We start from the raw sequence: 24,271 nt of genomic DNA on the forward strand, positions 1-24,271 counted from the left end.
GTTAGTTATTCCTAAACAATTGATACCTAAAGTTTTAGAAACTTACCACCAAACACCTTTAGCAGGCCATATGGGTATACAACAAACAGTGGACAATATTTCGGAACAACTTTATTTTCAAAACTTGCCATCAACAGTGTCAAGTTATGTTCGTTCTTGTCACGACTGTCAGGAACGAAAGATGACAAAAGCTCATACGAAGTCCGAAATAATTTCTTTTCGAACGCCTACAGAACCTTTTCAAACTTGGCAGGTAGACTTGTTTGGACCATTGCCAATAACACAAAAAGGGAACGCATATGTTTTCACAGCAGTTGATATGTTTTCCAAACTATTATTTTGTGTTCCGTTACTCAGTTCAGACTCAGTTACAGTGTCACATGCACTTTTTCAATTAGTATGTACTTTTGGCGTGTGTGATTGCGTTATCAGTGACAAAGGTAGTGAATTTATTTCACAATGCACTGATCAGCTTTGCAAAATTTTAGAAGTAAATCAAAACTTTACCCCAAGTTTTATACACCATTGCTTGGGATTGTGCGAACGTACACATAGGACTGTTGCAGAACGTTTAACACCTTATACTAAAAAGGGAATACAGTGGGACAATATGTTACCTGCGATAACATTTTCTTTTAATATCTCGCCAAGTGACTCAACTAAATATTCGCCGTACGAAGTGGTTTACGGATTTCGTCCGAAATTTCCTCTTTCCGTTTCGAAACTTGGAATAGACCTTAATTCGCTTCATAGTGATTATCATAGTTATATGAACCAACAAATAGACAAACTGAAACTAATCCGAGAAGAAGCAGTTGTTAATGCACAAAAAGCAAGTGAAATTATGAAGGAACGCGAAAATAAAAAGACAAATCCGCTTAAACTTAACATTGGTGATTTTGTATATATGTTGAAAGAAGTAGTTGGACCAGGAAAAAAGCTTCAACCAAAATACGCGGGACCATATGTTGTTCATGAAATTTTATCGCCACATTTAGTTAAACTCCGAGAAAAGGACAGTGGTAAATTGTTTAAGAATCCAGTGCATTTGGACCGTCTTAAAATAGCGTTTGTTCGCGCTCCGAATCCGACCAATTATTTTATTCCAATATCAGTGAAAAATGAGCAAACTTTGAATGAAATAGAAAAAGGAGCTATCACTAATTCCGAACCTAATAGTAATGTCGTCTCTGACGAACCAAATAGTGAACCCTCAGTTAACAATAATTTAGGAACAAGACCCGTGAGACAAATTCGTAAGCCAGTGCGGTATCGATCAGAACTAGACAATATAAGTGAAAGTACAGTAGCCGATACTTCATCATCTGAACAGACTGACAATACTTTTTACAAAGTCAAACGCATTTTGGCTCAACGAAAACGGAACGAGTGTTATGAATATTTAGTGCAATATAAAGGTGAACCTGCACAAAATGCGATATGGACTGTGGAGAACCAGTTAAATGAAGCCGCAAAACAATCTATAATAAAAAGACCACCTCCAGTTATAGAATAAGACGTAAAGAGTGATGTTACATTCTTTTCATGGACTTTAAATACCATTTGAAATTACTTCGTTAATTGATATGTTGACAATTTAATAGACATGATTGCATTTCCATATCATAGACTATAGTTATTAATTTGACAAGTTTTTGTAGTTAGTTTTGTGTTTTAGCATTAGTTAAATTTTTCTTAGTCGTTAATTTGCTTTTTAGTAAAGAAGTTAGTTATAATTATAAGAAAAAGAAAAAAAAAAGATAACAATAGAAAAATATAAAGTCTGAAGTTTTTTTTTTTTTTGCTGTGTATTTGTTATGAAGTTTGTTTTTTTTTTTCAATTTATTGTGTACAACTGATATTGTATTTTTGATTATTGATGACTGTTTTACACATGTAGAATTATGACAAATTTCCCTTGAGATAACGAATTTAGGGTTCAATGAGATGAAAACAATTAGAACACATTGTTATCGGATGTCATAAAATATTTTGAGAGGTCAATGAACTATGTGGTTAATTCCGGTTTAAATCGAAACCAAAAATGGAATACCTATTTATAAACAGTTCTCTCGTAAAATCATCCGTATTTTTATGAATTTTCATTAATACCGTTGAAAACATGCTAAGTTTGCAGTGTTGTTCATTTTCTAAGGGTATACATACATGTTACAGTGTTAGGTTATTCACATTGTTGATAAATATTTACTGTGAGTCTAAATATACCACGCAAATGATATTATAGCATTGAGTTTGAGTCTTCGAAAGTAGTAGTATTTGATGATGATTGATCTGTTTGAATAATGTTTTTTAATGTTATGAAATCTCACTGACCATCTGAAACAAAATGGATTTGTTTTTTTGTTGGGCGGGGATGTTAGAATGTAGATTGCCATGGTCAGTTAGTTTTCATAGAGTTATCGTTCTTTGTATAGTTTCTTCAATATTATGGTCCGTTTATTGTTTTGTAATTAGAATTTAGAGATTAGAATAGAATGTTGATGAGAAACGTTTGTTTTTATATGTGCCTCAGCCTACCCAGAAAATGTGAGCTAGCTTCCCTAGATTTACGTTAAAAGTTTTATCTATTCAGTTTATTTAATTAATAAGACAATATATATTTCAAACATGTGTTTCTTGACATAAAATATTATCATCCACAATGCAAAATGCAAATGGACATTAAAATATTAATAATACACAATTTCATTCAAGACATTAACAGTATATTATAAAAACAAAATAAATTAATGTTAAAAGAAAGACTGACCTTAAAAAATTCCATTGCCGGATGTTAGCAATGTCGGGTGCTTTTTTGTGATTGAGAGACATTACATTACAACACGGTGAAATATATATATTTATTTCTTTAAAGAAATTCCAATTTCTTTTTTTAAATACTTTTCTAAGAAAGCCATTCCTTCTTTTAATTTTATTGATATGTAAAACTGTTTCCATTGTATTTGTGAATGTTTTAAAATTACCAACAACCACAATAGCTTATAAATAAACGTGCATTAAGTCATTGTGTATACAATTACAGATTATGACAGATTAAAACCCCTTTAACTTAAATTAGATATTTAAATGATAAATGCTCTCCTAATTCTTAGAAGTGACTAAACAATATGTGCATGTTGGTGCAAATATTCAATTGAATTTATAGAAAGGGTTATGTATCTATTGTATCCGGTTTTACATGAAATCAAATAGACTGAATATGTCGCATTTAACCGAAAAATTGGCACATATAAGTATCGGTGTTAGGCTCATGGACCTTAAATGACCGAAGCATTTTGTAGACAACAATACATATTGTAACAGTTTCATATTTAGTCAAATTTTGTAGTTCAACCCGTATACTATAGATTTCAATATAAATCTAACTGTGACTTTCAATTTTGAGGTAAAAAAAAATGTTATTCCGGTTGATTTATCGCTAAATTCAACAATTCATTGAAAAACAAAATAAATTAAGATCGATAGAAATTATGTTTCAGGAGTTGAATTTAAACGTTAAGAAAAAAAAAGTTCATTCCAAAACGCCTGTTTATTTTAAGACTGGGCATGTTCTTACGCGAAGAAAGTTGGAATATATTTAAAAACACTTGTATTGTCTATATAGTCATATAATCCGGCATGTCATCATTGCTAATAACCAAAGGCGTATGAAAGAGGGATGAAAGATACGAGAGAGACTTTCAAACTCATAGATCGAAAATAAACTTACAAGCTAAGTCAACGCTTAATTATCTAAAATAAAAAAAAATTCTGACAGACGAATACTACTACAAAAAAACTCATTTCGTCGAACAATACGCGTATTTCCCAAATTTATTCTGTGGATTCATTATTATTCGTTGGATAGCAATTTTGGTGGATTTCGTTGAAACCGGGAAAGCACGAATTTCAATGTCCAACAAGTTACACATTTTCTATAAAATGTTTGCAGATTTTTGCAAAACATCGAAATTCAATATCAAAGAAAGTGCAAGTGTTCACAATCGACGAAAATGTGTATCGAAGAAAATAAACGAATCCATAGTATGATTCAGAACATGCATATTTAACCTTCAAAAAAACTTACGCCTTCTAATTATAGTAAGCATTGGGAAAAACGAAACGTATAACATCGCGATTCTGCATAAAATTTCTATAAAAACTATAAAAAAAAAACTGCGTGTTGAGGTCGACCTGGAAAATTGTTCGAACAACTCTTTTATATATTTTATTTACACAAAAAGCAACACAACATAGAACAATAGAAAAAACAATATAAATATGGACTAAAATAAACTCTACAACGACAGATGTAATGTCAAAATAAAACAAGCGTGCTTGTCAACATGTTAAGGATTGTTTATGTGTTCCATATGTTAGAAATAAAATTCACAGAAAATTGAGAACAATATAAGACGAAACATTATCAAACATGCATGTGCATAATTTGGAGTTTAGTATGACGTCCATTATCACTGTACTAGTATATATATCTATATTTAAGGGGCCAGCTGATCTCATCAAAAACAGCGACAAAGTTCCACGCAATACATATTACCTGCATTTTACCCTGTTAAACTACCATATATGTTTTGACGAGGTCAATACGTTATATACGGACCTGTTCATATTATATTGACCGATGACGCTCTCAAACTGAACGTTAAATCCTTCCAATCTGTGACACCGTTTTATTTTTTCTTGTTCTTTCTCGGTGTTCTGGAATCTATATTTGATGGGTGTATATGTTTATCTCGAAATGTATCGTTTCGGTCGTACAAAGCAGATCATATCCATCATCATTACGTCAAACCTGACTTTTTGTTCTCGTGACTCGATACGAATATGCATGTAATATTTGCAACTGAACATAAGGCAGCAATAACTCAATCAAACTTATTACGTGTATTTATTTATACTATAAAATTGAGAATGGAAATTGTGAATGTGTCAAAGAGACAACAACTCGACCAAAAACGGAACAATGCCGAAGGCCACCAATGGGTCTCCACTGCAGCGAGAAAATACGCATCCGGTGACGTGCTTAAGCTGGTCCCTAAACAAAAATACAGTACTAAATCAGGGAATAGACGTCATACTTAACTCCAAAATATATATATGAATTTAAATTCAAGTTCATACAAGACTAACAAAGGCCAGATGTTCCGGCCTTGGGACAGGCGCAAAGATGCGGCAGGGTTGATGTACATATGTATAGATGAACAGTTAAAGTAATATTACATAATATGTATTTTATTCAAATAGATAATTTAACATAAGACATGAACAACCGCAGTATATAATTAAGCGAGTTAGCATGTAATGTGGTATGGGTTTTGTTCATTATTGAAGGTCGTAAATTTGGCCTATAGTTTTTTTTTTTTGTGTTTCAGAGTTGGTAAAATGTCTTATTGTTGCGATAGTCAATTCAGCAGAATCACGCATCGTGAGTGTTTTGTATGTCTCTTCCTTCTTATAATACAAAAACAAAAATGTCTATGTCTTTTAACAAATTGATTGTTCGCAAATGTCTAATTTATGTGAATTACTTTTTGTAGAAATGATGATCACTTTATGAATTATTTTACAAAGTGTATGGCTACTGATGCTAAATTGAGGAGACTGTTTCAGTCTGATTGACTTTTGTCTATTCCTATTAGTATTTGAGTAAATAAAATATTACCAATAGGGTAAAAACATATAAATTACGTTATTAGACATTCGATAGTGGGGGTAAATTAGCGTTTTATTAGATCAAATTACAATAAAATCCGATTATGATTTCAAATATTATATTTTGCTAAATATCCATGTATAAACGTGCACGTTTCAAGGTACCTATATTACTCTCTCTTATGTGGTATCATTATTAATAGAAAGGATGAATTGTTTAATATTTACAAATTAAACAAATGTCGTATAATAAACATCAAAACGTAAAAGATTATTAAAACAAATCGATAATAACAGTATCATAGTAAAAAGTTTTTTTTTTTGTTTTTTCTTGATTTTAATAAGGGAGAAACAATTTAACCTAAAAAAAGGGGAAATGGGTGAATTTTGTCTGAATCAGAATGCATTACTTTTACGTTTTTCAAAAATATCAATCATTTTTTTCTTCAAAATTTATCACTTTAAGGTGAATGCATATGTTGTTCTTCGAATTGAGAACCAACACGTTTTGTTTTATGAAATAATCATAACCCTCTCCCCCTTTCGAAGTTAACTGGTAGTTCTCTAACGAAAGATGTCGATACTTCATGTATCTGTGTCCACCCGTAATTTGATTTTTTTGTTGAAATCGCTTGAAGCAAGTGAAATGAAGCGTTAAGTTAATGTTTAAAAGAACGATTTTAACGTGTATATATAATACATTAAAAACCTTAAATAAACAGGTGAACATATTTGAAAAACAAAATAACATATGAAGTTTAGATTGATCTGGATAACGTACATTTAAATCACTATATTTTATGTGAAATTAGGATATAAAACACACTTTAACTGTTGAAAATGTATAATGTCTAACCTAAACAAGAATATTGTACGAAAGTTATAACTGTTTTTTTATGTTAAATCTAGTGTGTACATGTATGCATTAAAATGGAATATATTCATGAATAGTGATTAAACAGTACTTCATTAAAAACATCTGGATGAAACAATTGTGAATTACACAGATTGTAAAATTTATTTGGGTACCGTATTGGATTGATCAGTGCTCTGCGCCGAGAGACAGATTGTCTTTTTATAATATTGTGTTGCAAAACATGTGTCCTTGTACTGCATATCTATAATTACGACATTCTCTGATTGACAGGAAGTCGACGGGAAGTAGACGACTGGTTTTTGGTATTAATTATGATCAATAATTAATGACTTTCTATTTGAATGCTTGCTTTTGAATGTCCTTAATTAAATAGATGTATAACAGGATTACAAATTATCAATACATTGTTATGTGGGAAAGTGATAAATAATATTACCGAGGACATTAGTATCGATTTTGATCTCTTTTTGTTTAATAACCTCGGGCCGTTTGTACAATAGGTAAATTTGTTAAACTTTTATACAATGAATTCATTTGATTTTTTTTGGATTTTGATATAATCACAAGATAACCATGTGTTTCGAGTTCCTGAAAATATCATCCACGCAGAGTGCTAGAAACTCGAGCCAAAATCCAAAGCGGACAAAAATGCAAGCAGTTAAAGGATTATTTGCTTCAAGTAAGTACTATATATATAAACTAATGATGCAATGAAGAAATCATTATAATCTGACAGCTTAAAATCATTTATGCAAATGCTCATTTGTATGTATTATATAATACATAACTTAACTATGAACGTACGTTTTGTAACGATTATTGTTATAACCATAAAAATGTATATATTAAGCGTTATTTGTATACTTTCTGAAAACGAGGAATGTTTAAGTAATATTTATTATCAAGTTTTCTTCCTTATTTTCCTGTTTCTCTAAAAATTTTAAATAATATGGTATTTAAATTTCGTCAATCATCAACCATTCCATTCATAAAAGTATCCATGGTTCTAGGTTTACAGAATATAAAATATGGACCAATACTAAAGAAAAAAAGACCAACAAAATAAGAATAAACGAATGCAGATAATATACACACACAAGTAAAGAATAAAGAATAATAGGATGTTATGACATTACGAATAGAGTAAACTTGGGGAGGGGTATTTGAATTGTGAAAAATATCATGAAAACTAAAGAATACTGAAATTAATAACTCCCGTTTCTGTATGGCGATAGGATATTAAACATATCCTAATTTAGGTATATATGTGCCTTAGAGTTGGATGATAATCACAGTAACACACATTTAAGAACTTTTCAGAACGTGAACACAGTAATCATTAATATATAATTATAATAAACAATTGTCTGTTTAACGTCCAGCGAAAAATATTTGATGATTATTCAGTACGAGAACAGAGTAACAATTTATATGGGTATACTGATTTGTCGACCGGGCTGAAAGACGCCCAACTATAAGTTTATGTACTTTAAATATTTTAAATATTGTTTTTCGTATTATAACGATGGTTCAGACACTTCTGTATCCAGAAAGTATGAATGATATAATGCATGTACAATGTAGTATGTCCCAGGGACTCAAACAATGTCGGGTTTGAGTGCAGATCTACTATTTGCAAACATTTTACACAGATTTTACCATGTTGATGCATTGCTTGATCCGATCAAGCGGTGTGTAAGCAGTCAGAGCAGACCATTGAGGAAAAGTTCAATTGCTTATTAAGGTCGTACGATAAACTATATTTACTTACATCCATTTCGTTTCGAATGTGGCAGATTTTTTTTTATTTGCAATCATACAGTATCATCATTTTATTCCGTAATGATCTATTTGTCTGTCAGATATATAATTTCCTGAATGTGCATGTAAAATTTTCCTACTGTACGATAGAGACCCTTAAATTAAATATCAGAAATAAACGTTTCAAACAAGTTTTGCAGTAATTGGTGTTGACACAGCGTACAAATATACCACTAAAGCTGTAACTTACGAACATTTAACACATTTTCTGTAGTCGGGTCTAAAAGGATTAAATCGTATCTAACGTTTAATTTTGACTACGCACGTATCTTCCACCCATTCAATTATTGCCTTTTTTACTAAATGCATTATTATATATATATGTTGCTTTGTTACATTTTTATTGAATAAATGATCTGCATGTTACTACTGCAATATCTCATATGCATTAAATCATTGCATGCTTTATTACTATGCACAATGTTATGTTATCTGTTCTTTTTTAATTGTTTTGATTGATTAAATGATCTAACTTCATTGTATCGTATCTACCTAAATATCAAAACTGCATTTTTGGTTTATTTCCCTCCAAAATAGAAAATGAAAAGTAAAGCGTTGCAGTGTTCGTGCAAAAACATAAGTGTTATCCATTTTTATCGGTAGTCAAATTTACTGTGAATAATTATACGATTTCTTTTATCCCTTTATGTCATATACACATTTTATGCAAAAAGGATTTTTTATATATACAATGTAGATGAATCAATATTACAACAATAAACTAGATCACGTGACCTTCCAGATGTTACCCCCTTACATGGGATTTTATCAATATTCAATAAAATAAACGGGGAATTGATGTCAATTTTGATACAAGTGTCATCTTAATATGCATTATATTCTTTGAATTATTATCAACAATTTTAGCATTGGACTAATATTATGCAAACTGCATGTGCATGTTTGGAGAATTCAGCACCAACTTGTTGTGACCTTGAAATTCGGCTATAACAGAAATTGCTCTAATCCTAACTGTATGCAGTGAACTCTCGTTGCACTAAATCACATTACCGATAATTCCCGTGACTTGATTGATATCTGGAGAAAACAATAAGGACCAAGTTTTCTTTTTTACAGTAAAATCCGGATTTGTCAGCAAAGGAAAGACCATGGGTATAATACTAGGAATATTTAATCCTGAACTATCAGACTTCCAGAAGAAGAAATTGAAGCATGAATTCCACGTCTTCTTTGGTATGTCTTATTTACGATTCTAACGATAACGCACTATTTAATGCATTATTGCCTACTAAAAGTGCACTTATTTGTATGTGCATGCGCAAGCAAGGTGATCTGCATGCCTGATAGAACGTCGTGCAAAACATCACATCATCTTTAAGCTGTTCCAGTTTACTATTACATGTATTCTAAATAGCCTCTGTAGTTATGAGAAAAATAAAATGTACAACGCAATATCTTAACTGATTGTTGTTTGCTAACGTCCAGTGGCAAGTATCTTTAAATGACGATTCAACGTATTATATGAATAATGTTTAAACACCACGTGTTTATCAAATACCTTTCCTCGTGCATGCCTGAAATCAAAAACCTTTTTGAAAAGCCGAATATATAAAATGTTTGAGAGCTAACATAATAAATGATACCAAAATGAGTCTGAACAAAGCAAACAACCGTCCAGTTGAAAGAAATAGAGGATATGCCAACTTAACTTTAGTACAATTTAATAATTTATGCAATGGAAATTATTTATTTAAATCGTTCTACTACCGTAGCACTAATGGCAACTGTGAGAATGAGCAATACATCACATCGTCGTCAAGCTATTTCAGTGTACTATTATTCTGAATAGACTGTAGTTATGATTACAAAAAGAAAAACAACGCAATATCTTAATTGATTGTTGTTTGCTAACGTCCAGTGGCAAGTATATCATTGTTCACTGGACGATTCAACCAATGGTATGCATATGTATACATAATACGTGTTACTTATGTACTTAAATAACTTTCGTCATTCATGCCTGAAATTAAAAGCTTGAAAACCCCCAAAATTAAAAATTAAATGTTTCTTAGCATACATACCAAATGAATTTGAACAAAACAGCCAACCGACTAGTAAATAAATTGAGGAACAACAATATAAGCTTAAGAACAATTTCATAATTTTTGCATTGGGAGTTTATCATTTATATCATTCTACTACCGTAGCACTATAGCTATTGAAAGGACAGATAGTGCACGTACAGCGGTGCTGTCAAGAAGACACCCGTAAAATGCTGTTACAGAATGCAGCTATTCAAAATCTGTCACGTAACATTTCAAATAAAGATGAGAGTAACTTCCAATATATATCCATCAACCAAATAAATAAACATGCATGTAGAAAAACAAATCCAGTCGGAAATAAAAAATAAAACATTGCAATTTTAACAGACTATTAATCTATAGAAACTTATAAGACATCAACAACTTGTTTGTTTTTGGTGGGTGCATGTGGTCGAAGTGGAGTGGGATTGGGTAAATACATTATTGTATTCTCATTTCATTTTGAAAATAAAAATGATTAGACGTGTGTTTTTTTAAGAAAATATATAATTCTTAATTTTTAACTCATCATTTAATTTTATATACATTTGTAGGTACATAATATACATGTAATGCAATGAACACAGGAGAACCAGAATAGACACTAATTTAAAAAAAGCAATACAAAGCCAAATAATTTTATAAAATATAAGTTAACATTTACATACAATGACAATACAATTGTATATTATGATTCATACAATCCGTAACAGATGTATAGCTATCGAATGTCATTACGATCGTAATTGAACTTTTTATCATTTAAACCCTCACATAGTTGTGTATTTCTAGTCACTAACTGAAATCTACCAATTGTAATTGAACTTTTTATCATTTAAACCTTCACATATTTGTATATGTCAATAACTTAATTACACCAATAATAGTTATTCATAATGATACAATGATTGTGTTTGTGAATCATGCAATGATAATATGAAATTCCAAAAACCCTATTTATTGATACTAATCGCGATTTAATTCTGCGCTGGAATTGTTAGAGAAGGGCAATCTGCATACTAGATTGAACCAAGATTTTCTTTTTGTGTTTGCACTTGGAGCAACTGTGGTCAAGCTGTATTAGTATGTCATTAACGATGATCAATTAGTCTAGCCTTTCAAAGCTGAGGTTGCGAACTGGTAACAGGTGCGTTCGACTTCGATCTTATTTGTCAAGGATTACCAGTTTACCAGTCGAGGGTCAGCGGTCCATTTTTTCCCCTTTTATTTCTTTTGTACTCGGGAAGCCAATTCAAATATAAAGTGGGCGCCATGATGAAGACAAGGGGATGAAAGTCGGGTTAAACATCGTCAGTCAATCTATTTTGCATTAGTAATACCATGCTTGTATGATTAACAGAGTCAGAATCTAAATGACTATAATTGGTTATTTCATTGTTCGAACACCAAAATGAAAATAACGTCTAGCCATTGGTTGAATGTCCATTGTTTATAATGTTTTCAACCAATCACAATGTGTTGGTGAACACTTTAACAAATATTACGTATATTACATTAGATCTGAAACGGTGAAATACATGATGTCATTCTCTATATATTATACCATATAAAGCATATCTTGCAAGAACGTTATTTATGCCTTTATACAAAATACATTTGTTAGTCACTCACTGACTCTATTGCGCTGCAAACTTGGTGATGCCCTTGACATTTTATAGTTTATCCAACGTTAGCAATCAATTTGGTTACATTATTTATCATATGACTTATAGTAGATGCGGGCTATATGTCACAAAGAAAGCAATCTAACGACAGAACAAACCAGAAAGACACCCAGAGGACAACACCCAACAGGTGTCGAGACATTTTGTCAAAACCTTAAAAGAACCGAATCTAATAAGTTAAATTGATTACAAAAAAATAAAAGAGTTATTATATAAAAAACCATTTCTCCAGATAGACATAGATTGTTTGTTTACAGTATACAAATATGACCCTCTATATTATTAGACCCTTACGCAACAAATATTCATTCAATCGATATAACTTTCCTTGAAAAAATACATTTGTGACGCGTTTTGAAATTATATTGGCATGCATACCACATACATTGTATCTTATTTATTTGTTGGTCATGTAAAGGTCTTACAAAAATCAAAAGTTTCATGTTACTGTGTGAATACAATGCCGTTCGTAGTTTATGCAATGATTGGATGTCAGAATTCGTTATTTATTATAACTCAATTTCATCAAAGTAATAGCGCAAAGAGAGATGTCAAAACTAAATGGATGTTTTTAATTTCTAAATGTTAAACTGACAATAACGATTCTCATTTATTCAGGCATGCTTGTACATTGGTGGGGTTTTAGAGAAAAATATATAGTTATATGCATCTATCCGATTAAATAGTAATCTGCAACAGCTTTGGCTACAGATATATCAAATTTGAATCAAATTGAACTTTAAAAGACATTTCTCTTTAGTTATATAAATACTGTTTGCTATAGAATGATTGATACCAACTAGTTGTGATGCAAGCATTAACCAAGCTTGTGTACCTCAGTCTGATTTCCAATAATTCTGTATTCAAAATTCAGCAGTTAATGCAGCTATTCACGTTTATTGAGATTTATTTATGAAATGAAAAATGCACGATACTGTAGTAATGTATAGTCGATCAAATATAACAGCTTTATTATTTTTATAGACAGATATTATAGCAGACACATTTAGAAAAATACCAAAAGCAACTTTGCTATCGTACAAACACAATAAATAGTTTGACAGTTCTGACTTGTTGTCTTGATTCATTACTGAGGCCAAACTGTACTACGACTATAAAAAAGAACATACATGACATATGTGTACATGTACTTCAACAGAATAACATTAAATCTTTCAGTTAATTAAGTACCATTGCATAGTGAAATTACACAGGAGAGAACCAACCTATGTCCGGCCCTGGTAAAGTTCTTCAACTATGGGCGCCTTAATAGTAAACTTGCTCAATCTACTTTTGTACGCTTCACTCAAACAATCGGTACGGCCCAATGTTGTAAGGCAACATTGCCCTGAACTGCATAGTGTGTTTTACGAGATTTGACGCACATGCACGTGTTATATTAATTATTAAGACTAGGAGTCGATATTAAGAATTGAACGATGGACAGTCAGTGCGTGAATTTTTCTTGCTACCTGATTGGATGATATTACGAGACGTGAATAATCAAAGTTTATTGATTGGTTAGTACAATCCAAACCTAGTAAATGTCCTTCAATCCCGTAGAGTATCGGATTTGTCCTCTCTTCTTTTTAGATATTGGTACACAGGTTACTTTTATCTATAGATAGTCGAATCTTCTGGAGTTTCGTAAACAACAATGTTAAACGATACTACTTCATAACGTGTGACCACATGTGTGTGGTAAAATTTGTTGATTGATGCACATGGCTATTCTAGTAAATGAATTAATCTACAAAGCGAGAGCACTTTTCATTTTCATCAGCTAAGAGTCGACTAGCCCTTTTTGAAATGCTAATGCTTGTGTGTATAAGGAACAAAACAATTATGAGACAAGTGCCTTTGATTTGACGGTACTTTGCCACATAGACTAGTCAGCCGAGAACCAGTTTATTTACATAGATGACATGCTCTGATAGCAAACTTGACGTTGAATATTTTTGTCACGTGTTATTTCCCGCCAAATTTATTTTGACCCATTGTATTAAATTTTGATTACATTGTTTCCAGGATGACTTTAAAACAGTTTTAAAATCACTGTCGAAAGATAAAAAAAAATGCCTAAATATAAATGTTAACAATAGTCCATTTGCCAATTACTGATCTGATTCTGTTATTACACACTTTTTAAACAAATTACTTCCCTTTGTCAATCGTAAACTGGTTCCATATAGAACAACATTGGCTTTTGCCAATACAAAGTATGATGAATTGAAAGTGATGAATCGGCTGTTCAACTAATTTTTCATAAAAAATAATTTCTGATTTCAAAAGTTTTAGATTAACAACAAATAATGTTATAAAAAGATTTGAAAACCTTAAAGATTACTCACATTTCGCACAGGTAAAGGAGTAAGTTCGGTAAGGGCCATATTTGGCCCCAATTATAAAGTTCATAGTTACAAGACAATAAATGCTTTAAAGACATGTGAGAAAGTTAAACAGAACTGTTTTTGTCAAAGTTTAATTCTAACACGTTGATTTTTACATCCCAAAAAGGTCAAGATAAGGGATTTTTGTGAAATTTGACAAAATCAGCTGGATTTCAACCAAATAAAGGACCAGGAAACATAGAGCGCAGGCGTCGACAAGCTTAATATTCAAATAAGACATGTAAAATGTCTTAACAAACATTATTTTAAAAGATCTTTGTTGTCGACGTATGCGCTCTATGTTTCCTGTCCAATAATCTACGGAAATTTACCCATTTTCATTGATTTTTTTGTGAAAAATCAATATGAGTACAACTTGTGACGTCATAATGAAACGCAGAAACGTGAAATTTTCAATAAAATGGCTTATATCCTATCTAGTCAATGTATTAGCTACAATTCATCGTGATATTGGTAAATAAATCCGAATTTGAAATTTACGCTAAAAAAGGGGGCCATTTTAGAACCTTATCGAACGTTCTGTCCCTCATAAGGGAGACAACTGAAAGAGGGATTTCTAATGACAGGGTCAATAACGGGAATTGGCAAAACGGACTGTAACGTACTGACAAACAGGGAAGAGTGACGACAACTGGATGTTCTATATTAAAAGGCACAAAGATAAATGTATAGATTTGGTCATAAAAGCAGATGTTTTTAAAGATATACAAATGAAAAAAAATATATAAGCACGTTTATTAACTTAATTAGTATTATTTTTACAATTTTAGATTTGAATAAAGATGGTATATTAGAATGGAAAGATTTTGACTTGGCTAGAACGGTAAGTACATGTTATTATACTAGACAAGTAATCTTTATATAGCACCTTTTAAAACTGTTATTGGCTGGACACAACAATCGAGTAGACATTCCATGTGTATATAAACTGATCCAAGTTAGCGACCAATTTTCAAATATCTTCAAAGGTGTGCAATAAAAACTACTGTTGGAATCATCAAGCTAGCGAACAATAAGCAGGTGTGGATTTATGATTCGAAGGGCTAATGGGAGAGGAGCGCTCCTGAGAATAAAAAGAGGATCATATGTACCTTATTACAATTTCTTCTTTTGAAAAAAAGGGGGGCACCTCGTCTGATATTTCTCCAACCTTGAGACTTTAACAGTCCATTCATTAGTCTGGTTAATGGAAAAAGACTGGTTTGGACATTCTATTTTTAAAATATGTCATTTTGACTTTGGTTCTTATTATTAGTAGCTTGACATTTTACAGATTTAAGTTGACATTTCTGAGTTTAACATAGAAATAAGACATGTCAAGTTCTAAACGACAAAGGTTAATGTAGAAGACTCTGAAGTGAAAAACGTCTAGTTAAAAATAAGAAATTTATATAACATAATGTCTAGGGAATGTCAATTATCTAGATCTGAATTGTTACAAAAACTTTTAATTATACATTTTAATTCTTTTTTAAGCCAAACTTTGCACCTTTTTATTGTAATGAAAACGCTCTGCATTTAATAAAGCCACAAAAACGGAATCTTATGTGTTTAATGTATGTATGTATTTCGGTTAATTTATCCACATTTCTGATCATTATGAAATTCACTCTATATACTTTATATATCCATGAGGGTTGGAATGGGGTGTCCATCATTTTTTTTTCATTTCATTGTCTTCCATTAGTTTTACCACTTTTTTCGTCTAAATTTGTATTATCAATTTTCTCTTTTCTTTATATTTCAGCACCCTCTTTTATTTATTTGTTGCCTATTTTCTCGTCTGTAAATTCCAGAGTCATAATTTGCTTTTGGAAATACAACTGCTTATAGTGTATATTGGTATCGTCTTCCAATGTCAGTTTATATTTATATCCTATATATATACCAATGTCCACCAATTATGGAGTGCTAAATTAATATGAAAATGTAAATTTTTCTCTCCAGTCTAAGTATACATCAAATATTTGTCGCTGATTGTTAATAAACATATAAATTAATCAATCAGTTTATTGTACAAACAGGATAATCATGAGAGCATTCAAATACATTCAGAAGCGTACATGTACCAGTTATTCATTCAAATACATTTTGAAAGTCCCAGTCAATTATTCAAATACCTTCAGAAGGGCGTTAGTTAACTGTTATAAATATATGCAAATATATTCGGAGGGAAACCCTTTTTTATTTTTTTAACGAGTCAGATATCGAATAAAATGGGTTTTGCATTGATAAATGCACAAAACAAATGCGCCTGTACCATACAATTTGTCTAAATATTGTCAAATCTGGACAGGTTTAAAGAATATTAAACAGACACAACCCGGCAAAGATCGGTTTTCATCATGAAAAGGTAAAGCAGGAAAAATGCATTTGGTCTGATTAAAACATAGACTGTGGCAGTCACGTACACCTTTACTTTGAATCTGTATCAACCTTCTGTCTAAATGAGAGAAATATCAAAAGGGCACAGTGGAGAAACACTAATCCACTTATGATACAATTGTATGTTCCACTGTCGTTACTAAAATCTCGTCCCTTTTACCCTGAATGTGACCTACCGTGGTAGACTTATTAGCGGGTTTGTGCAGATCTGTACTAACACGAGCAACACGGCGGTGGCCACATATAGAACAGGATAAACATTCCCTTCCGGATCACCTGAGATCGAAACACTCCCATTTATGGTTGGGTCTATCTATTTTTCTATGTTGTGTTTTATGTACTGCTGTTTGTCTGTGTGTTTGTTTGTCTGTCTATCTGTTTGTCTGTTTTTGTGTTAGTCTGATTGCCTTTTCTTTTTAAAGTCATAGCGTTGTCAGTGTATTTTCGATTTATGAGTTTGGTATTTTTCGCCTCTCCTTCGTTAGTGCAGAACGAGTATTATATCTAGTTATATCAGTATAATTTCTTAATATTCACATTGGCAGACTAAAACTAATGGGTTATTTCACTGTGTAAGTCATCAATTCAGGGAATGAGAATTTCCACTTGTATAATGATTTAACAATTGTCTTGTAGTTGTGTGTTGACTCAAACATTTTTTATATTGACTTTCTACACCGTAATTACGTCTGAAGAAATCTTGTAGGAAATTCTACTCCTTGAATAATTAATTTTTCGTAACATGACGTTTCATCCTATATTACAATATAATACACAGACAAATTAAGTGGTTCTGTCAACATTGTTTAATGAAACATTTCCAGAAATAGAAAGTAAACACTGCAACTTGTTTATATGAGTGTCCGGTTCATATTTCTGATAAATCTTTTTTTGGTTTGTGTTTTTAGACATTACGACACACGGCACATTTGGGATATTTCGGGTGTATTAATAAAATTGAGAATGGAAATTGGGGATGTGTCAAAGAAACAACAACCCGACAAAAGAGCAGATAACAGCCGAAGGTGACTAATGGGTCTTCAATGCAGCGAGAAAATCCCACAGCCAGAGCTAGTTAAAAATGTGTACTAGTTCAGTGAAAATCGACGTCGTATTAAACCCCAAAACACATACAAGTAAATTAACCAAAATTATAAAAGAAACAAGACTAAAAATTAAATTTTGGTCTGTAGCAAATAAATTCAGCATAGATACCAAGATTAAATATTAAACGCCAGGCGCGTTTTTCTGGTTTTTTTTTATGATGATGATAATTGATGTTTTGTTAAATATTTATGTTTCAGAAAATATGTGATTTAAGTGGATGGAAAGTCGGTACTGATAAATTTCAACAAACAAACGAGCTTTTTATAACAATATGGCGGAGGCTACAGGATGAAGGCGATGAAAATAATGATGGGAAAATCAGTATAGACGAATGGGTGAGACATTATATAAATAACACATAGCTGAAAGGGTCAAAGAGCAGATTGTTGCCCGGAGAAAACATTGTCAACCGCTGCGAAGCCAAAGTTGACAATACTTTTTCGAGAGGTACCAACGATTATAGACGAGAGGGTGACATTAATAAAAATTGTCACCCGCTCAGCCATGTGATAGAGTAAATTAACACTCTCGTAGTAGCCAATCAAAATATGGCATTTTAACGTGAAGTATAATAATTTGCGTTAAATGAGGGTCTGGATGGGGCTTACAAAATACAAAATAATGGTATTATTAAGTACAGAGTAAAAACAAATTATAATGTGCTGTGTCTCCTGCAAGCATTTATTCTAACTGATTAAAGAGGAGAGACTGATTTGCTCGGATTTAGAAAATATATACATTTGTAGTAGTTAGGAGATAGTCTTCCGGTGGACTGCTGATACCTTATTATCTTGCATGCTATATTAAACTCCAACTGAGGATTAAGTCTAGTATGAAGTAGGATATCTATTCATGTTACTGTTCTATTCTGATATTCATGTAATATTTGCTACTGGACGTTCAAAACCGATCTATTCAGTGTGATCTTTTATATAAATGTTTTTGCTATAATTTTCTCCATTCTGAAATAAATATTCATGACGAACTATTTTCTTGTATGAGTATTATTTGTAACGCTTTGATTTCTAACTTAAAAGGTTGTACAATTATTGTTATGGCTGTCCTGTCAAGCAACTCTGACGCGAATACATTGCATGTGGCCATTATTGATCACCTCCGTTTCGTTTTTCTAATAGAATATAAACATGTTTGGTACCAAAGGTTTCAAAAAGATCAACGATTATAGTTTCTGTTTTCAAAAACAACCAGCACGATCAATTCAGTATGTAATGTCATGTAGCTATATATTTATATAGATTGCTTAATTTGTTTATATTAATTTTTGAATCCAAGGAATGTTAAATAAAATGAACAAATTTAATTTGCCTTGACAACAGATTTACAAAATCTGTTTAAAACATGCTAAGAACGGTTATGGTGTGTGCGTGTTTGAGTTAATACGAACTGAAACACGATATCATTTCTGTTCTGTATATCTGCAATCTGTTTAATATAAAGCAGCCATTGAATACCAATAACATCTTGTCCTCAATCTCTAGTAAACTACGCCTTTTACTGATCTAGATCAGAGAATTAAAATGGGGAAAGCGACGACCAAAGAGCAGAACATAACACAAGGTCATCAATAGGTCTTCAACGGAAAGTGGAAAAAAACGTTAAAAGCTTCATCTCGCCGATAAAGAATTATGCAGTATGACTTTGTGGTATAAGCTTTGCTTATTGTTGAAGGCCGTACGATTACCTGTAGTTGTTTATTTCTGTGTCATTTGGTCTCTTGTGGAGAGTTGTAAGATTGGCAATCATACCACTGTGACATATTCTTTTTTTTATATGTATATTAGTTCAGCAAGTATAGTTTATTCATTACAGTTACAAATGTGGCAGAATTTTAATGAGCAGTGTATCAAACAATCAAAGAAAGATAATGAAGAACCACCTGAACGGAAGCTACCAGAATGGTTAGAGCAGTATATAGAATATAAATTTAATTTGTATGATAGAACAGGTTGGTTAATTTTACAAACTTTGATTAGTCAAAAATTATCATCGAATATAACTTTCAAAAACTACCAAAAAAAGAACGCCTTCTAATTGCATTAAAGCCAGTTCTAATGGGGTCGTGCGTTTCGTTATGCGGGATATATGTACGAAATCCCGTCTGGTCGGACCGGAACCTTTAATCCAATGCCTCGTCTATATATAGCTAGGGAGAGTACCACGTTTTTTTTTCACGTCATACAATCATTGTAAGTTATAATTATGAGTGTCCACATGTAGTCAGTTTTGTCCGTACCCATCTTTTCTTTTAAGGGACAATTTGTTCACCATTATTTTACGAACTTATACGAATCAAACCTTGGCATACTTAGTTAGGAGAGGTTCAATTCAATTCAATTCAATTCAATTCAAAGCTTTATTTATAGTCGGCATGTTACATAACAAATAAACATAAGCTCTCTGAGCTTTTATAACCGACAAATACATACATTTACATAACAAACATACACAATACAAATATTAAAACATAAAAGACATAGAACATACATTTCATGCACATTTAGGCTGCACTATTTAAATACTATATTATATGCATGCATAAGAACAAGCACTAAAAGCAAACATAAAAACTAAAGCACAGCATTCACAAAAGGTTTGAACGCTTTCACAATGTTTAACGTCGATCAGCACATTCTGTATATGCATGTTCAAAGTGAGAAGGCTGTGATTCAGTGATAGTCAGACGTAGTTGTACAATGTATGTCACATATGTTGTTCGTTTATTATGTTAGCAACATTCAGACAGTTTGTTTTTCTCATTTGAAATATTTCACCTTTTTTTTCATTTCGAAGCCCTTTATAGTTTTAACATGCGTTTCTGACATGTTTTGAAACGTACGATAATTTCCTGGTATACCTGCGTTTACATGCGTTGCTTTTTTTGTATCCATGCACCACTTGACATGCAAACTCACACTCCGTAAACATTGACACAGGAATAGGACACATTCGGTCCAGACGACTATTCTTGTATTTAAAGATCTAAGATCTAAAACACTTGTCGCAACCGAGTTGAAACATAGACATATCGTATCGGCAAGTCAATGTTGTGTTTATTCCTGTAAAGCGTTTTTATCTGAAGTGACGATTTCACTCGTGAACATACAAAGACGTAATGACGTACGACTATATTTAAACATCCTTGTATCAAAAAGTTTAGTACACGTAGTTCATATAGGATTAATATCATTAGTTTATCAACACTGAGGTTTTGACGAGGTGAGTTAGGCTTTTGCCAGTTTTCCTTCCGAAAGTCGGTGATTCTTTCCAGGTCCTCGGGTGTCCACGACCAAATTAAACTGGTAAGAGTACTGAAAATGGCATTAAAGGGCAACAAACTATTGATAACTATATCGAAAAGTCATTTTATTTTCTATCCTTAATGTTTGCAAATTCAATGTAATTGTTACTACTTATAGGGGATGGCAAAGTAGATGCCGAGGAATTTGAATATGTCTTATCAGATTTCGGTGTTCCTCCAAAAGATGCAAGGTGTGCGTTTCTGATGTTCTCATGTGTAAGTATTTTTTAAAGACGATATGTGTCTGTATGGTGGCTAGCTGTGTAACCTCCAAATTATTTGAATATTCAGAACGAAAAGATGTATATGCGATATAAGTATGAACCATGCTTTGTATAAGTCCAACAAGCTGAACAGGATTTTTAAGGTGCTTTTTCATGAGGTAACAGTCCGCGGCACGGAACCACGCGAATAGCAAGGCGATTATAATTTTATATTCAGTTCTCCAATTTTAACTTTTCCTATTTACATATGTATCAAACCTATAAATCTGCCGGAAGTATGATAAAAATAGCTGATATACGAAAATGTCACAGCAAGTCAAACTACAAAAACTACACTGTCACAAGACGTCATTGCAAATACAATTGCTACAACTTGTTGATAATTTCAAGTTTTTCTTAAATTACAAAATTTTTAACACAGTCTTGTTTTTGTTTAAATTATTTTCAAATGAAAAATTAAGACAGATACGTCCTTAAAGTTTTCTGCCTTTAATATCAAAAATAAAACAGATCGGAATCAAGACTTTGTTTCAGTTTTTGTCTCGCCTGCGATGAAAGTCTTTTTCTGAATATTATGCGACAGGGAGACATATATCTGTGTCAACAATTTATTTTTTATACATCTTCCATTAGAAAGACTATATTATGAAATTGTTGAAATTTATTTATACAGCAAACCTTCTTAAATACAATGAAATAAATATTTTAAATTTATAAAATAGGCTTTAGATAAGTAACTTATTAGCGTTGTGACCCCTATGTCGATATGTAAAACGCTGGACTACCCTGCAAAGTAGATTGATAGTTGTAATATATTTCGAAGGGAGATGACATAAATGTATGCAAAATTGAAGGAATGTAAAGAAAATAACTAACACTACAAACAAACAAACCAAAACACGAAAATCATGGCTTTGAGAAAAAATAGCTTTCGACATTGTTTCCCTTTAAAATGTTAAAACGTTTGATATGATTCCGTATTCCTTACCTCAATTTGTAATTTGTTCTTCATCGATTTACAAAATTTGAAAATCGGTAAAATTCTTCCGAAATATTTATTAAGTGGTTCTTCGCTGTTATTTGTTGAATGCTTTCTGTTTTTTAATTGAATTGTAAGTTTCACTGACACACACTTGTCCCGAGTACACATATCGTAGTGCATTTCCTTTAGACAATAATTTTAAATTTAAAAAAAGATCTCGCCTGCCCTATCTTATGTATTTTTACAATGTAGTGTACTACTTTAGGGACAGTTAATATAAAAATTACATGAACGTCTATATCTCTATCTCAAATCGATGTTGAGAGGGTCTATAATTCTTTGTTAAGAGGGTCTATAATTCTATGTTGAGAGGGTCTATAATTCTATGTTAAGAGGGTCTATAATTCTTTGTTAAGAAGGTCTATAATTCTATAATTCTATGTTAAGAGGGTCTACAATTCTTTGTTAAGAGGGTCTATAATTATATGTTAAGAGGGTCTATAATTCTATAATTCGATGTTAAGAGGGTCTATATTTCTTTGTTAAGAGGGTCTATAATTCTATGTTGAGAGAGTCTTTAATTCTATGTTAAGAGGGTCTACAATTCTTTGTTAAGAGGGTCTATAATTCTATAATTCGATGTTAAGAGGGTCTATATTTCTTTGTTAAGAGGGTCTATAATTCTATGTTGAGAGAGTCTTTAATTCTATGTTAAGAGGGCTATAATTCAAAAAGTGTAAAGAGGGTTAATAATTCTATGTTGAAAGGGTCCATAATTCTTTGTTAAGAGGGTCTATAATTCTTTGTTAAGAGGGTCTATAATTCTATAATTCTATATTAAGAGGGTCTACAATTCTTTGTTAAGAGGGTCTATAATTCTATGTTGAGAGGGTCTATAATTTTATGTTGAGAGGTCCTATTATTCTATGTTGAGAAGTTCTATAAATCTATGTTAAGAGGTTTTATAATTTTATGCTAAGAGGGTCTATAATTCTATGTAAGAGGGTCTATAATTCAGGTCAACAGCTACGGACATAAATGTACTTATACTTTTACCTTTTTTTAACTGGTCCAAACCGTTTTACATATATTTTTATTACCCACATTTTTTTAACATGTTATGTCTACCCCTTTCATAATATTTCGTGTATAAAAATAACGAAATGAATGTGCAAAGAGTGTGAACAAAAGTTATACACTGTCCACACTGGGAACTGAATTTGTAAACAACGAATATCAAAGGACGATAACTGTATCCGTGGTCTGGTTGTTTTGTTTTGTATATAAATATGGAAAGTATTGAATTGTACCCATTTATATATCAAACCCTTTGGGGTTCTGATTAAATGTTTTTTTCATCTACTTAAACATGTTTTTCTCTCTTTCAGAACAACACAAAGAAAGTGGATTTAGATTATTTCAAAGAGTTGTGTATAGACTATTATAGGTCAGATGATATTAGTGCACTAGGCAACTTTATCACAGGAAAATTAGATTTCAATGACTGATGTTCAAAGACAGAATGATTTCATTGTACAATTGTTACTTCACACACAGCAAACACACATGTTCTTTTAATGAATAATACCTCATGGTGTACATTCAAACTGGCGGTGACTGTATGAAAAATTGTTTCATCATTAAATTGTAAATATTCTAAAAATACATTGATTTAATTGAAGTATGACCATTTCTTCTCAAAAGAGGGGCAAAAGATACCAGAAGGGCAGTCAAACTCATAG

At 31.7% G+C, this 24,271-nt stretch overlaps 1 protein-coding gene across 1 annotated transcript; it reads left to right on the forward strand.

Annotated features, from left to right (window-relative positions):
• The first annotated feature begins 6,748 nt into the window (after window positions 1–6,748).
• Window positions 6,749–24,192, forward strand: LOC139496199 (calexcitin-2-like). The gene is made up of 8 exons (XM_071284667.1): window positions 6,749–6,852; window positions 7,118–7,229; window positions 9,449–9,565; window positions 15,283–15,335; window positions 18,202–18,339; window positions 19,835–19,970; window positions 21,442–21,539; window positions 23,918–24,192. The coding sequence occupies exons 2-8, from the start codon at window positions 7,124–7,126 to the stop codon at window positions 24,035–24,037; spliced, it is 768 nt and encodes a 255-aa protein (XP_071140768.1). The 5' UTR covers window positions 6,749–6,852; window positions 7,118–7,123; the 3' UTR covers window positions 24,038–24,192.
• The last annotated feature ends 79 nt before the right edge of the window (window positions 24,193–24,271 follow it).

This window comes from Mytilus edulis, chromosome 11 (genome assembly GCF_963676685.1).
Source record: "Mytilus edulis chromosome 11, xbMytEdul2.2, whole genome shotgun sequence".
Taxonomy (NCBI): domain Eukaryota; kingdom Metazoa; phylum Mollusca; class Bivalvia; order Mytilida; family Mytilidae; genus Mytilus; species Mytilus edulis.